Source organism: Cebidichthys violaceus, unplaced genomic scaffold (genome assembly GCF_023349555.1).
Source record: "Cebidichthys violaceus isolate CVI_PGR_0920_01 unplaced genomic scaffold, fCebVio1.0.p SCAF_5, whole genome shotgun sequence".
Taxonomy (NCBI): Eukaryota; Metazoa; Chordata; class Actinopteri; order Perciformes; family Stichaeidae; genus Cebidichthys; species Cebidichthys violaceus.
This window is the reverse complement of record NW_027176705.1, coordinates 11,883,371-11,900,753: the sequence shown is the minus strand read 5'-3', so window position 1 is coordinate 11,900,753 and position 17,383 is coordinate 11,883,371. Positions and strand designations below refer to the sequence as shown.

General features: G+C 40.2%; 1 protein-coding gene across 3 annotated transcripts in view; it reads left to right on the top strand.

Annotated features, from left to right (window-relative positions):
- Positions 1-348: 348 nt before the first annotated feature.
- Positions 349-17,383, top strand: part of syt7b (synaptotagmin VIIb) — a 95,613-nt gene continuing 78,578 nt past the window's right edge. Inside the window, exon 1 of one of the 3 annotated variants that reach the window (XM_068730130.1) lies at positions 349-729. In XM_068730130.1, coding sequence (XP_068586231.1) covers positions 696-729 — 34 coding nt within the window. In that variant the 5' untranslated portion in view covers positions 349-695. The remainder of the gene's footprint in view (positions 730-17,383) is intronic. The other 2 variants (XM_068730129.1, XM_068730132.1) reach the window with 2 other exon arrangements.

The following is a 17,383-nucleotide window of genomic DNA, read 5'->3' as shown; positions in this document are numbered from 1 at the left end:
AGGCAGGCTTAATACTGTCTGTCACAATTGCCACCATTATCAAAAAGGGCTACAAAAGCCGTTTTTTTATATAAATATGAGCCATACTGGCCTAAATAGAGAAAACTAATTATGCATATGAAAGTCCCCATTTATTTACGTTCATTTGTCATCATGAGCTGCTCGTCAATGTTTAGTTTCAGAGTGAAAGTGTGCGCAAAATGTCTCTCTAGAATCTCCGATGAAACGGTCTACAACACTGCACGGATTCGTAGACGACCTCCTACCGACTTACTTCACGTCACCCCGCCCGTCTGCCCGCCGTCTCCTCCCTAGAACATTTGCTGTGGCCATCCCTTTGAGCGACTCTGGGCTGAGAGAGAAAAAAAGAGACGGACACAGACAGAGGGAGAAAGTGAGTGAGAGAGAGAGAGAGAGAGAGAGAGAGAGAGAGAGAGAGAGAGAGAGAGAGAGAGAGAGAGAGAGACCCCCAACATCACCTAGACTACCTGCTCCATCCAGCACAACAAGGGGTGGAGGACGCACAAGTGCAAGCGCGTCCGTGCGTGCCAGCCGAACAAGACAATAAACGCGCATGCAAAGACCGCAAATCCAGAAATTGGAATAAGAGTTTATCTTGAGAACTCTTTGGAAAAGAGCACAGCTTTGCGACAAGAAACCAAGGCAGCCTATGTGAGTACACGGTACGAAGAGCCATGCATCTCAACAGAGAAGAAGATAACAGCAAAGGTGAGCAAAAGATTGCCGCGGCCATCGGTGGATGGTTTTAATCCAGACCCTCTGTATAGTTCAAAGCTCTCGCGTTGGTTGCCAGATGCCCTTGAGTGGGCCATAACAACTAATGATTCTGGGGGTCATTCCAACAAGCCGATGGTCACTGCTGTCATGGTTCTGTTAGTGCCTGTCTGCGTTTCACCAATAAGCCTTGCATGCGAGAAGCGAGAAGGGCTGTTGCATACACCCAAGGGGGCAATGTGTTGGCTGTCCGTGAGAGAGACTTGAGCACTTGTTGTGCCCGATTCGGTCGTTTTTAGCACTGAGGTGACCTGAGCGTAAAATGCACAAGGTCATCCATTCCCGGTCATATTGACGAGCAGCGCGCCGTGTTGGTGTAGCGACGAGGTGCGTGTGTTTCGGAGGCTACTGCTGTCTATAATTGAGTCGCCACGGATGTGTGTCCTCCGATGTGGTCGGAGGGGAGAATTAGAGAGCAGACGGTGTGTAATGACACGAGCCCCCTCCATCAGTATAGTAATGATGGAGTAAATAGCTTCTGATGCCTCTGCCGGAGCCGTGCCGAGTATTTTTACTCCCAATCTTTGAACTGAAGTCGAGGTCACTGACTAACACCTGATGCTGAAGGAGATTCGCCTCTGAATGTCTGTCGACTTGACGCAGCCTGTGTCTTATTGTGCATTGTTCAATAAACACCAATATAACTTATCGTGTGTCCACCACACCCACATGGAGCGAGTTAAGCGTAATTATATGTACAGCATGAACATCACCTGCACTGCTCAACCTGCAGACTTGTATGAGATTCAGCAATTTGTTGCATGTGATGTTCCAAAACTCTCCAAATGTAAGTGAAAATGTAAAATAAGCGGCATATCAGTAGTGCAGTTCTGGACAGAATCCCAGTTTCTTATAGTCAAAATAGTAAGAAGACTATTTCCACTCTGCGTTAGAAATCTCTCTATAAATTCTCCTTTCCTCACAACTGAGAATCATGCTGATAATGATGTAATAATGCTGGCAAGGGAATAAAACATTTCAGTTTTTATGTGCAGCTGTCAGGCTTTATGGTCGGCTAATATCTTTGTTTTTTACCAGCTGCAAAGCATGCTGTTTAGAAAGGAGTTCCCCATGTAGTGAGTGGTGCCCTGCACAGTGGCACTCTGCATCATCCCTCATCCAAAATGTCTCACGACCTCGTTGCCAGATATGGTTTCACCAGGGACAAAAGATGAGTCACACCTGCAACTAGAAGTGATTTCATGATTACATGACAGGGGTGTGTGTGTGTGTGTGTGTGTGTGTGTGTGTGTGTGTGTGTGTGTGTGTGTAAATTGCAGCATTAAAGCAGCCAATAGTAGAAATTCCAGGACACATCTCCTCTTTAAATTGATTGGATTAAATAACTGTATTCATCCCCAGCGGGTTAAAAAGTAGAGCAACAATATACAGCATATTAATTAAATATCAAGGATTATACAGTAAATCATTAAAATGCATATTATAAAAAAATATAAACTGCTGATATTGATATTTTTAGGATTTACAAATGCTCACATTACCATACTCTAGTAAACCTTCATTCCAAATTAGATACATTTATTTTATCAAGTAAATATCTGCCATCAAACTGACATGATGGTGAAACAAAAGCAAACGGTAATCGTGAAAAGCTCTGAGCCAAAAGGAGGCAAGACGACTGTTTTATCTTTAACCTGTAAATCTGTAACTCTGCCAAACAGCTGTTCTAACAGTGTAACTTACTGTGTGTGACATATTAAATGTCACACACCTGCCTGATGATCTTTAATGTCCTGCAAGGCTACAGCCTGTTTTACCACTTACAGAAAACCCCAAACTGAAACAGAGTGTTATGCTTTAAGACCGTCTACTGTGTCAAAACGAATCATATCAATAGCTTGGATTCATCATGAATAAATGATTTGACCCAGCCTCTAACTTGAATTGTCATGTTGCATTAGATTGAGTTAGTCTAACGCGGAAATATGTTTAAGAAATTTACCTCCAGAGACAATTTCACCAATAATTTCAGGAAAGCATAAAGGGTTTGTTTCCTAAAATATTCATAACTTATGTTAATAACGTATTTGACTAACTATGAGTTTGCAGGTTCATTAAGACACCACCAGCTCTCTTGTGAGATTGATTTGTGACGTGAGCTAAACAGAAAGCCATCATTCAAACTGCGATTCCTGTGAATATGTTTTGATCAGCCAGATAAGTGTGTTTGTGTAGGTTTAAGTTTGTGAGTAAAGTCCTGATTCTTTAAGCACCTGTTGACTCAAAAAATACAAATGAGCTGCAGTTTCAACTCAACACTGAGGCAACTCCGTATTGAGCGGCACACGGTGCAGTGACAAGGAAGAACAAGGAAGCACAGATTAAACTTTTTCTCTCTCCGGATATCGATTCTGATACCGCAACTCAAAGTATCTGCCAATACAGAGTACCAATAAGGGACCAGTTCTTTATCTAACATTTTAGAGTCCACATACTGCACTGTGTGGAACTCATTGGGGTGATGTTTATGTAACCTGACGCTAGGGATTTCTGTTCCTCCTGAAAGTGAGTATCGATGACTGAATCAATGTAACTGATAGAGAAAACACCGAACTATACAATTACTTTGACAAAGAAACTGTCATTGTAATTGTGCAGGAGATGCAATTAGAGATTCTAATGTTCTGCAGGTGTGAATGTGAATAAATGGTTGGTCTGTGTACATGCGTTAACTCCTTGATTAGACAGATAGACTGTTCAAATTTGATCCTGCTTCTTGTCCACTGTGAGTGGCTCAAACCCCCTCGCTACACTGCACCGGGTAAATAGGTTTAGTATGTTGGAAATTAGTTTTTCTGTTCGTGTGGCTTTGACATGAATACTCGCCTTTATGTCACCCAGATATAATATCTGAAGCTGCCACATAGTTAATCGCAAAAAGACGGGAAATCTAACTGTTGGCAGCTTTTCATAATATAATTATTTATTCTAGTGTTATGGGCTTAATTTGTGTTGATGTCAATAATTGGGTTTAAACTTTGATGTCACAATTTACCAATATAAGTTCTGTGGTTTTTGATAAGCTAATTGATCCGCCTGTCCAAGTCCATGCTGCAAGAACAGTGTACATCACCTGCAATCAACAGGCTGTTAATGTGCATTTCTTTAGAGGAGCACAATCATTTGTATCGCCATGAAAAATGTGTCATGGATGAGAGGAATGACTGCATTGTGGAGAGTTGTAGTATTCTGAGGTTGGTTTGTCGAGGTCTTCCTGCAGTGTTGTTGTAATCTCTCCAGAGCAGCCCGGGTGTAAATGTCAGACGTCAGGTAGGCCTCAATGCAAGGTGCAATAGAGAATCATTATTAATCCGGCACGTGAACAGTCAGAGATAATTGCTTAATATTAGTAGCATTTAGATTCAGAGGGAAATGTTTAATTATGTTATGGCTCAAAACTAATGGTCTGGAATCTTATAAGTGGTTTGAGACAAGCTGCAAGAAAGAAGAGAGAGACAGAGCAGTAATTAATAAATCTGAAACAAAGGTATTTATATTCCCTGTTTAACTCTGAGCCACAATGTTGGGGAGGAAGCCACTTAGATTTACAGACTCAAGGGATGGGACGGGACGCTGAGGCCGTGAAAAGGGAAATATTGCTCTGTTCTCGCTTTGCTGAACACATATTTACAACCAAAGACGAATATGATAGACGATCACATCAAAATGATGGCTGAATAGAAAAGTCTCACCAAAATGTAAGATATTGGCTGATGCTTGTTTTTGTTTGTCACTATCAAAGTTATTTTCCCCAAAAAACATCTTTATTTCTTTGTAGGAAGTCTACAAAGAAATAAAGATGTTTTGAAGTGATTGGGAAAAAAGAGAAAGCTGTTTACAAAAGTCTACAAAAGAAGCTCCTTAACGTAAGCTTGTCAGTTTCTGCTCACTTTTTTGGAGAAGTAATAAATATAAAAACACATTATCTGTTCCTATACAAATAACGTATTTTTATTACTTTACATGCCAATCATAAACTTGTGTTGGCCCAGACAAACACATTGCAAGATATCATGTATATGTGTGTATTGTGTGTGGTTAGACATGCCTGTGCTCTTACATAACTCTGTTGCAGCAGCATGCTAAAGACAGCATCCTAATTGTTCTCTATCCACCTAGCTTCTGTCTCTCCTCCCGCTTGACCCCGTTTGCCGTCTTGTCTGGGTTTTATTTTGCGCCTCGCAATTATTGATGAGAAGTAACCGGGAAGGAAAACAGATGGCCAGAGATGGCAGAGAAGAGATTTTGGAATCTGCATGCATAAAGAAAGTAGCCTTCCATTGTAAAAACAGTGTGGGTTGAAAAAGTTACTGGCAGATATAGGGGGCTGGTGGAGAAAGACAGAAATAGATAATTGGAGACAGAGGCAGAGAGAAAGAGGCAGTCTAGATCTTGAGAGAATATCTATGTTATGCCTTACAGTAGTGAGTACTTTTGAAGAGGAAGCAAAAGAGAAAAAGAGACATACACTATTCCTTTAAATCAGTAAACTTATTGAAGCACCACTGGTCTCCAGACTCTGTACACAGAGGCAGTAAAGAGGAGAAAGACACAGAAAGAAGATAGCTGGATCCTTTTGACATTTTTTACAATACTGACGGATTGGGAGGAAGAGTCTCTTCAAGCTCTTCTGTTTGATAAAATGCTGACAGCGATGACAGTACATTTAAGTATCCTTTCAAAAGAGTTTGTCCAACTAAGTATAATCAGTCTGATGTCTCAGTAATACATGTAAGGTGAGTGAGAAGAACGCCTCTAAATAGAACATATTAACATACATGACAGATTTATTTGAGCATTGACTCAAACATGTGATGTAGACTTGTGTTGGATATTGTCATGCACACAGCTATTTTCTGTCGTCACTAAAATAGGACAAATGTACTAAGATACTGTGCATGTGATTGTTACTTTTATTGTATATATATATATATATATATATATATATAGAGTGCCTGGGGATTTGTAAATGCAAAGTTGTTGCTTCAACGGTGGAGAGAACGGCCACTAACAAATCTGCGGCCCTTACTTGTCCTGGATTTGGACAGGCCCATAATAAGCCTTTATCTACATGCGTGGGGAGGAACGAGGGGACAACAGGCTGTTATTGGTACATCGTCGAGGATGCGGGTCTGGGGGAGAGAGCCAGGAGGGAGACTAGATTCTGGAGAAATATAACCCACAACCACAAGTCATGATCAGATTCCAACCCGCATCAGCACAGGTACACCAACCAAACAGCAGGAGTCACACACAAAGACGCAGCTCAGTATCCAATGCAGTTACGTCCATATTGAACGATTCCACACGATATACGTCCAATGCCAACATTCAAGGCCAATGCAGGAAGTAGTGTGGTGGTGTCTGACTTTCATACAGGAGACTGGAGTTCATGCACCAGCACAGGTGTGCCATCAGTTCTCCTCTGTTTTAACTGTAACCAAGGTCTGTTCTAACCTTAGATGTTTTAGCTGTCCAACCCGAACCAAACCTCAACCATACTGTAGTTGCTGTACACAGACATTGTAGAAAGTGACACCTTTTAAAAATGTTGACAAACAAAAAACATAACTAAATGTGATCTGTGTTTTGTTTCATGTCAGGTGTAGTGTTGCAAAAACGTGACCGGTGAACACCGCCAGTTGATCTTTGAAGTACTATTGGCACCATAGCTTTTCTTTTTTGGCTTCATGCTTTTCTAACAGCTGAATGAACAGTGAGGCTTCTTGGATAAGGTCATGATTCTCACAGGCCCTCTGATTGGCAATGACTGTTGATTTCTAAGGCACTGATGGAACAAAACCTGCCTGGATACCCACTGTCTGCAACAACAGACTTAAAGTGGTGATTACCTTATTTTGGTAGATACGTAGGATAGGAGAGGCAGATCTGTTTTGGGACTCCCGTCTCAACCCACGGTGGCCTTGTGTGACTCTGAGAGGCTCTCAGGATGAGTAAGGCAGGGGGCTATTTGTGGTTTGTACTCCTGCCCAGAATGGAGGCTTGAGAGAGGGGAGCACTCTTGCATCAAGAGTAAGAGTGTAACTTGGCTGTCTCTGTTGAAAAGGTGTGCAGCCTAGCTGCGTAATAGATACCCCCTCCCAATGTGGGTTAGGCACTGGAAGACAGCTTGTTCAGTAACCTCTGACCTAGGTAACGACCCCAAAATCTACACGCAAAACCGTCCCAGCCTGCTTAGGGGGGCGAAGCCAGAATAACTTAAAACACTAGCATCGTATCGCTTATTTCAGGCTGAGAAGTTGGCCTCCCTGACAGCCAGATATCAACGCATTTGTGTGTGTGCAATAGGCGGAGGACTGGAAGCTCCCCAGGATGGACCCGGTCTTAAGGGCCACCACTGGAGGAGGAACCCTGTGTGGTTCGGAACCTCGCTTTGTTATGAAGGGCAGCTTCAGGACCCTGGCCCTAACAGTTTAGATGCCAATCTGACCCCTACTGCTTTACTAAAAACACAAACAGCTGATGTCTAAGCACTATAAACACATGCAACATCATGCATGATCAACAAGCAGAGCATCAACACGATCTGAGCCAACCAAGTTAGTAAATCACATCAGCTTGAACAACAAGTATGTTATCCAAATATGTAGCCTGTCATTACTACTGTCAGCCTATCCCAGAGGAAGAGCTCTCTTAACTTTAGGAGACTACGGAGGCACCCTGAGATGAGCAAGACTGGACTTTGGTTGGAATGTACAAAATACTCACCGGTTTCATTTGTTTTTTTACAATAAGATGATGATTAAAGGTTATAAAAATAGATACTGTAAAAAGTAAAGAAAAGTCAAAATGTCAAATGAATCTCCAATAATTCTCCTAAAAAAAGAACCTAGATCCTCTAAGACCCGCCCCCAAAAGCCTGCACAAAGCCTGTGTGTCTCTGTTGTATCCACCTATTTATACCTTATTGCTTCGAGCATCTTTAACTTCCAGGTCCATATGTGGTCGACAACTTAACATTAGTAAAATCGTGATACATTTTAATTGCACTTAGCTTAGTGATGGGTAAGAAATCAATAATGGCTCATTGAGCGGAATAAAACGTATGCGTCAAAATATGAAAATAAAAATAAAAGTCTCAAAACAACACTTAAAGATATTGCTCATGAAGATCTATGGTTTAAAGTCATAAAAGTCTGTTAGGTGTGAAAACGCCTAGAAGTTTCCATTGTGTCAAGTGTCAGCCAGCTGCCCAAACCACAGAACATTATTACGGTTATGCTTTAGGGTCTCGCTTCTCGCTCTGTGAAAGAAGTTCACCTGCAGTACACTGCAGTACCACAGTTTCAATATGTTCCCAGTTTAATCTTAATAGAGGGATAGAGAGATAGGTTTGGGTGAGATGTGTCTTGGACATTTTTGGTGAACACCTCAACACTATAGTATCAAACAGGACACAAACCTAATTGTTTAAGAGGAGGAGTAATGGCTGGATATATCAATGGATGGATGGACGACAAAGAATAGGAAACAACCCAGATACAAGACGTGTGTGCACCCTACCTAGACTAAGAGAAGCCAACAGGATATTATAAGAACAGATATCAGCAGTCTAGCCAGGAACAGATGGTGAGACAGGGCTACACACAGACAGGCTCTTCCTGCCAATACAGAGAATAGTGTCAGGATGTAAATGCACAGACACATACAAACACAGTATTGGACTTGCAAAAGTCTTGATGGGAGAGCGTCTATGATCTCAAAGGCTGCATTGCTGTTACTGTCACACCCCCAACGCTTCATTTCCTCTCTCCTCTTTTGCTCCGTTTCCTCTCCTTTTAGCTTCTGTTACTGTACCAACCCTCATCTTCTTCCACAAACGCTCTCCATCCACCCTCCAGCTTTTCTCCATTGTGTCACTTTGAAATGTTATGATTATACATTTGAATACTAACAAACACTGATGCCTGAGTGACACACTGCACTTTCATTTGATCTAGTTTTGGATTCCTGTTCCTGGCAACAATATTTATGTCCGACTGGTAAATTATTCATTACAGGTAGTAGAGAGGCAATATAATTAAATAAGCTAATGCAAAGAAGCTCTCAGGGACTATTAAATGTAGCACAAATGTTTAGTACACAGTTAATTAGGTTTATACTTGGTCTGATGCACATCAAACCTCCTAACCACAGCATCAACCGGGGGTGGAGCAGGCGCCAGTTTGTTTCCAGGTAACATGTGGAGTCCTGGAGGTCTGTCATACTGTGGACCCTTTAGGGAGAGCTGTTTGTATAACTGCTGCCGTCCACCTCCACACATCACCATTATGCTGCTGGCTCTGGCACAAATCCCCCATGTTTTACTTTTCTTGCAAACTTTCACTCAAGTTCTGAAGAGACTCAGTAAGTATTTTCTTTAAAAAAGTTGTAGAATAAATGATTGACAAGTATACTCCACGAATGAAACATCAACGTTAACCTTTCCAGCACCTGGCTGAGTGAACGTCCCACTCGCTGGGATGTCGATGGCCTTTGCTTCTTCAGGGCAGCTGTCCCGGGGAATGTCTTACATTATTTACTACAATCGGTTTCTGTTGAAGCCGGGGTGAGATACAGGCCATGCAGTTGCAGAAACATACATGATTAGCTGCAGAATGAAGTTAGTGTGAGACAGACTGAGTCAAGTCGTCACTTCCCATACTTTGCGGTTTGTCCTCCAGATAGAAGGGGAAATTATGGCAGTCAATGTTTTTTCAGACAAAAGTGACAAATGCCCATCACCTGTTCAATGATATTCAGCTTTCAATATTATAAAAATAACAAATAAATATATCCACGAACCTTTAAATTCGAAGAGATGGAGAATTTGGAATCAGAGAGTATTTGGCATTTTTAGTTATGTTTGCGGGATGGCTCTGGGGATGTCAATGTTGCTCTATTGGCAGTGTTGCCAAATGAATTAGTTTGCCTAATTATACTGATAAAACAGAAGAAGACCAGAGGCAATTGTATTTCTTCTATTGGTTGGTCCACTATTTTGGTCCAGAATAAAATATCTCTCAGCGGCACCTTGCTAACATGCTAAACTAAAATGGTGAACATGGTCAAAATTATACCAAAAATTATACATTAGCATGTTAGCATTGTCAATGTGAGCATGTTAGCATGCTAAACTTAGCATTTATCCCAAAGCACCCCTGTGACTAAGAACCGCCTCACAGAGCCACTATAGCTGCACTCTTAGACTTCTTGCTTGATAAACGACTGATTGTGTTCAGGTCAAATCTGACTTGTTTTCAAGTTTAGATGTGTGAAACATACTTTTGATTTGTTGTGATCAAAACAAGGCTTCAACAATTGCCTACTAAATCCAATTAAGCACATTTTGATGATTTCCCTTTTTTTAATGGTTGTAAAAGAAAAGGTTCCATAAATAGTGTTAAGGGTTCAATTTCACCCTGTAGTAATTTTTGATTATTTATGAGACAAAAATATATTAAATTCCAAACAAAAATACAAACAAAACGTAAATAATAGTAATGAACTTACACACAGGTAAATTACCAATTCATTTTCTGTTGATTGATTATTGATTAATCAATAATTGTTTCAGCTGTAGTGATGTGTCTGCTTTGTCTGCCCCACCCTATTATGAATTAATCAGCTGACGCAGCTGAAGAATGCAAATGCCTTCCTTGCTGTTTCACACAGAAGCACATTGTCTGACCTGTCAGTTCACACTTTGTAGTGCCTGAGAATTTGAGTTACTCCCCCCCCCCCGTCAACCTTCAGCTGCCAGTTTAACTCTGCTCTGAGGCCTTGCAATACCGATTTTAATTTCTCCCCCACTGATGAAAGCAGTGGTCTGCGTTGCTGGATGAGGTGACTTGCCTTGGACGTAGCCCCGAAGGATGATGTTTGCGACGGCCTTCAGCACCTGGTCGCCGCGCGGCCGCTGTGTCCGTCTCAGGGTCGCTTAGCAGCAGCTGAAGATTTGCAGCAGTGTTCTTCTCCTGAGGCACCGAGGGGCATGGAGGTGACTCAGCCTCACTCCTGAAGAACAGACTGAACAGGCTGTTGCACAGACAGTGAATTCATTTTAGAAAATTCTGAGCAATTGAAATGTACTTCTCACACTGAATTCCAATCTGTCCACTTCAGTTTATTTATTCAGTTTCCTTCCTGATTGTGCAACAAATTATCATTTGCTTTAAATATACTGTACGCAGAAAATGGAACCCATTCCGAATAACGACTGACAAAAGTTTCAGAGTCGGTGTGTAAACGTGATTGATACAACGTGGGATCATATTTTTTTTTTTTAAATGTGCAACAATTTCGGACGAAATATACGGGCTTGGTGTGCAAAGGTCTAAATTACTATTGACTACAAATATGTATTCTCCCCTCCCTTCAGTCATCAGTAGTCTGCTCACTCTCGGTGCACAGCTCTTATTGTCTGTCGTTCGTATGGCCAGCACTGTGAGAATATTTTGTATCCATTATATCTATATTGAGGATCCACAGAAAAGACAAAGGTTATATATATATATATATATATATATATATATATATATATATATATATAGAGAGAGAGAGAGATTGAAAGTATAAATGCACATATAGAACATAAAGTGCTTTTAAAAGCCTGTTATGAGCAGCACAACTTTTTGATACAAGCCACCCATATTTTCCATTACAACTAAACGCCCACCATCTGCACACTGCCGCTGATGAATGTAATTGCCATATTCTTGTTATCAGCTATCTATACAGTGTCCCCTGTGCAGGAAAATGAGATGGAGAAATATGGTTGTTTGTTTATAGGTTGGCAAAATGGAGGGTCCCATCCCTTTGTTAATGATGGTGTTTGCTCATGCATATGTGTGTCTGTGTTTGCAATGATGTGTGACAACGTCCGCATCAATTTTTGCATCAGTGTCAAGCTGATGTTCTCCTGCTACAGCATCACTTCGGCTGCTTTCTCTTTCAATTTCCTTCCCTTTGCTTTTAAGGGATTTTGTTTCATGTTTTCCCTGTACATATAAAACCATCATGCATTCAAAATGCTTAAATTATACTGATGGAAAGTGGGGCAGGAATGAAGAGGGAGTGAAAGAAGGAGGAGAGAGCACAACGATGGCACTCCATTGAGGTTTTGGGAGAGAGGAGAGCAGAGTAGGCAAAGCAGAGGTGATTTGAAGAGTAAGAAAAGATAGAATGAAGAAAGAGGGGAGTTAATATATCGCCATTCATCTAGAGTATGAGAAATACATTTAAAAATGCCCAAGGCCGGGCCAGCTGAGATGCCAAACATGCAATAGTTCTCCCGTCAGACATTTTTACCCCTCTCAGACAGACACAGTGAGACATGATAAAACATGTTATCACCATGTGTTTGTGACTATTCTCCTGACCAGGGTTTAACAGAGATTGGACACACTGCTCGCCTTCAGCCTGAAAGAGGGATTATAGGAACTGTAGGATTACTACAGCTATACTTTAGAATAGGGTTCAGGGTATTCACAGTAATACACTGAGGTCAACCTTCTGGTACTCGTCTCCAAGGCGAAGTTCTTTGCCTCCACCTTATCTGTTCATTTCACAATCAGGGCATTATGTTGTGTATCATTTATATTAGAGCGATTTGTTTTGATTTACAATGGAAGAGCCAATTCTTGCATGAACAGCAACCAGTTATTGACCTATGGCAGCACTCTCTGGCATTAGTGACTGTACAAACTTTCATGGCAATCCTTCTAATGTTTGTTGAGATATTTCAGCCTGGACCAAAGTTGTGGACCAACAAACACAAACAGACTGACATTGCCAAGCCGCGAGCGTGCCTAAAAAATGTAGGAGAGAATTATTGGAAAAGGAAGGAGAGAGAGGCAGAGGGAGTCGGATTTATGGAGAAGTACAATGAGCAGGACATAAAAAACAAGGAGTTTTGGGGCTGGTTGGTGGGCTTCCTGGTTGTTTACTTGGTTGGATTGATTGGTTGCTGGAGGTTACAGGAGAGAGAACCAGACAGATGGGTACAGGCCTGAGTTTATTTATAAATAAATGCTTTGAATAATGTAGAGGAACCATCAAGAGACCACGTGGGATACTCCCAAGTTGGATAAGAAGAGGATATAAAACCAAATCCTACATTTTTTAGGGTACTTTCAGGTATGTCATGCGCTCCACAAAGCGTACCTGAGGAAGAAAAGCTATGATTCTCATTGGAAAAAATGCTCAGTCAATTTCCCAGACAGATAGCAGAAAAATATTACAAAGATTAACTCAGACAACATTATCAGACTACTGTCTGTCCCAAATCTAAAAATAAATAAAAAACATCATGTCGTAATCTCTCTATTCATCAACGTTCTCCCTCTCTCACCCTGTCTCCCTGTCTGTCTCTTTGTGTCTCTCTATTACATACATACACATATATATATACATACATACATACATGCATACATACATACATATATATATATATGCCACAAGATTTGCAGTGACTGCTCCTTGTGATGTTGTCATAGATTTCTCTGGCCCAGAATCATAAAACAATGGTGTGCTGCATGGATCACAGGAGCACATAAATCAGACATACAGAGGCTGAGATAAATAGCAAAAACAATTTGGTACATAGAAGGAAGTGAGCAACTGTACGAAAACTGTGTGTGTGCATGGGCTTGTGTGAGAGGAACAAAGGTGTGTGTGTGTGTGTGTGTGTGTGTGTGTGTGTGTGTGTGTGTGCTGGATCATGTAGAAAGGGAGTAGAGGGGTTATAGAGACAGAGGATACACTGAGATGTTGACAGAAGGTATTTCATTCACAGCTGACAGAGACAGTATGAAAACAGAGCAGAGTCCTCTGAGCCATGTAGATGTAGGATTGGTGCTTCAGTTGATACTCTCACAGGCTTCAGTCATTCTTTTTCTTCCGTCCTCTATACCCCAAAACATGTTACAACGTGTTACATCATCCTTTCAGATCTGCTTGATAAAAGCTTTGATTCACTCGTGTTTAATGTGCATGTGCATTAATCATATAGTTTGGTTTCAACACCCACAGACTTGAGATGTTGCCTAAGTTGGCTCACAGGAAACTGTCCATTAGTTAATAGGGAGAAAAGTAGATCGTAGAGGCTCAAAAATAACTGCCTTCTCTGCTGTGGATCGAAAGGTTATGCAAGTGCAGTCTATCCATATTTAATGGTTTGTTGATGAGCAGTAAGGCTGGATGGACAGCAGTTGATGGAAAAATAATGTTCCCACAGTCAAAAAACATGTTTTTATTGTTTTATTGTTATTGACATTATAAATTATGTTTCCATACAATATTAGTAAAAAAATGTAAGACTTTAAGGTGCATAATTGTCATGTATTTTTGTGTAAGTAAATTGTGTATTGTTGTGCATGGTGTATGTTGTCTTATACGCCCGTTCCAAAGAGTATGCAAATCTAATGGACAATGAAGCAATCTGAATATGTAGTAATGTAAAGTATTTGTGATTTGTAATGAATGGCTTAAAGCTGCCCCTTGGAGTTTCTTGTAAACAAAAACATTCTGTGTTACTCAACTATATGCATCCTGTGAATCTTTGCGGCTTTACCTGTTCAAGGCATTTCCTTCCTCATAAAACATGTGCATTGTTTACAACCTTGTTTACAGTGGAACAGTGTGAAACCATTGGCAGCGGTGGCGGGTTCAGTAAACAAAAACCTATAAAACGTATTACATTCAAACAGGCCCTCAACAGGTAATACCAAATGTGAAGCGCACATTGCCATATAAATGACAAAATACGTGCAGATCCACTACACAGAAGTCTGCTCTACTGCTGTACATAATATAAAATATTTGAAAGACAAAATACATAGTGTGAGCATTATTTAAGTTCTTAAAACAAAACAACAAGACAAAGCCTACTGTGTCGGACAATTACTTTCATTTGTGTGAGCTCAGCTGAATATAAAAATGATTTATAGCTAAATGTATTAGTAAAAGCAGCAAGTAGGAGTCTATATGTTTATTCCAGTTGTACTCGTCTAAGAGCTAAAAATTATTGCAAAACAACTATTCTTATGAGTACAGTTTATTTAAAAAAAAAATGTTGCGTCAACTGCATGCTTGCGTGCCTGCATGAGAATAAACTAAAAAGAGACTCAATCATAAAAACATTGCTCTATAAAGCTAAAAATGGTCAAAGACTACACAGGGAACAAAGCAGGCAGAAATATGGACATGGCCCTCTTTACTTAGTTTGCATTATTCACAGTACTGAGTACAAACAGTTATGCAGTAAAGTTTTTAACCCTTGAGGTACTTTTTAACAGTTCATGAAGTAGCTTTACTATAACTAAATACATTAATAATTACAGTTTTGCCATTTATGGCTTCAATCTCCTCAGAAAACAGATTTGTGAGACAAATGAAAGATTGTACGGCCACGCTCTCATTTTGCAACTACTATGCCATCATTTATATTCCCTTTCCTCAAATCTCTCACCCGCCTGTCTCCCTGTCCCGCTGTTTCATCTCTTTACTCGTTTTCTCTTTATACATCACTATCTCTCCAGGCTCATCGGTGAGTCACCTCGTGTGTCTGAGTAATTATACATACCCACAGGGGCACAAATGCAGCCATAAACAAACTTAGTATACAAGATATATTTATTAATAGTTATAACAAGTTTTCAATAAATGTTGGATGACTAGAATGGAGAAACCGCCATTAAAAGCAATTTAATTCCGAAAGCTATCACGGTCATATTACTTTCTGTCGTGATGACCCCAAGGTAACAAGTAGAAATGCAATTGTCACATAACAAAATAATCTACCAGAATGGAACCATTTAAAAAAAATATCTGATTGTGATTTTTCTGACCAATATTGCAAATTAGATTTAATTTAATAATCTTAATGTGCTCAAAAGTTTACTTTAACTGACAGATTTTAGCAATAGTCTCCTCCAGCTGTCTGTCAACTATTGGACCACCTCCTAGCTTCTCGTCTGAAATTGGTCAGCTATGTAATTTGTGAGGAAGAATTCTTCTTTTAAAGAGGAAAAAGACACAGCCCACTCCTGCTTTTATCAATTATCAAACTGATGACGTATCTTCTTCGACATAACTATTTTTGTTCAAGCATAAATAGTACAGACACGGGCACGTGGAGAACATTAAAAACACTGAATCATTCAGCCATGTCTTTGACGGGCCAATGCAGTGCCACCCCAGATAACGTGACACTGGGTTGCGGCAAAAGTTTAGCCAGGCTCAACTGTTTTGGAAGACTCCTTTTTTTGGCCATCACACATTGTGTTGGCATGCCTTCTGAGTCAACAAAGTAGTCTCATTGAAATTATTATGGGGGTTCAATTTTTCCTCTTTTATCTCTTTAGGTGCTAGCATTGTAGTTTCATTGTTGGAATGGCAAATGAATGTATGATTATGCTCCAATATGTCAACGCCAAAGCCATTGTGTACCTGGATGGAGATGATCTTGTGCTTGGATCCTCACAGACACACCCTGCAGCTTTAAGAACACAGATAATCATGGCTAATATCCAGCAGCTTCATGCACTTAATAGCCAGGTGCATTAGGTTACCATTGTTATGCCCCCCTGGGCGTTGCAAAGTACAGCTCAGTGAGAAGAGCTTGACTTCTCTCATGAATTAGATATGACATATTAGAGCGTGCATTAAATTAATGATGACAAGGGATTCAAGCTCGATTTCAATATTAAAACGGTCTACCTTTAATAATGACTAATTATTCACAGGGTGCTACAGGGCCACAATTTTAATGCTTCATATTACTGACTTTTATACATGGCCTGATATTTGCACCTTAATATATATATATATACATAAATATATGATATATTCTGTATATGCTTGGTTCAGAGTGGGCAAAATAATAAAAAGAGATTAAATGCAGCAAATTAATTACCTAACAACATCAAAGAAAACCATTTACAATCCCTTACCTGCCTAACTAAGGAAATAAGATAAGGAATATTTAAGTGTCAGCCCCTACTATTCCCCAACAAAGACCTGCCATCAGCATCACACATTCAACATTTTATAATCACACTTCTGCAAAAAATGAGGTCAGCGTAGCTGGGCTGGAAGATGGGGAATGAGAGTCTCTCCCCAGCATTCACTTTCTGGATCCCTATATAGCAAGGGTATTGAATAAAAGTTCAACGAGGTCCAGTTAGAGAGAATATCCTCATGCAAAGGTCTGGAACATCACAATGTCTAACTTGTGCTATAGTGTCATATATATTGAATTAGCCAACAGTTGTATTAACATCTGTATGTAGTCAACAACTCGCTTCAAGTAAAATAAGGGCTGGATTAAAGAATACATTACATAACAGAGAGCCTTTGAAAAATGTGCATCTTCAAATAAAGTTATTATTTTAGAAAAATTAATTTCACTGAATTGCCCTGCAGCTTTAAATTCAGTTCATTCAGGTGTGAAGTGACATCACCCAGAAAAGCCACGATATTATATTCTCATCTTCTAATTAGAGACATTTGTATGGAGGGACTTTATCTGTGGTTATTGAAACCATTTGTTTCAGCTCTATTCCTC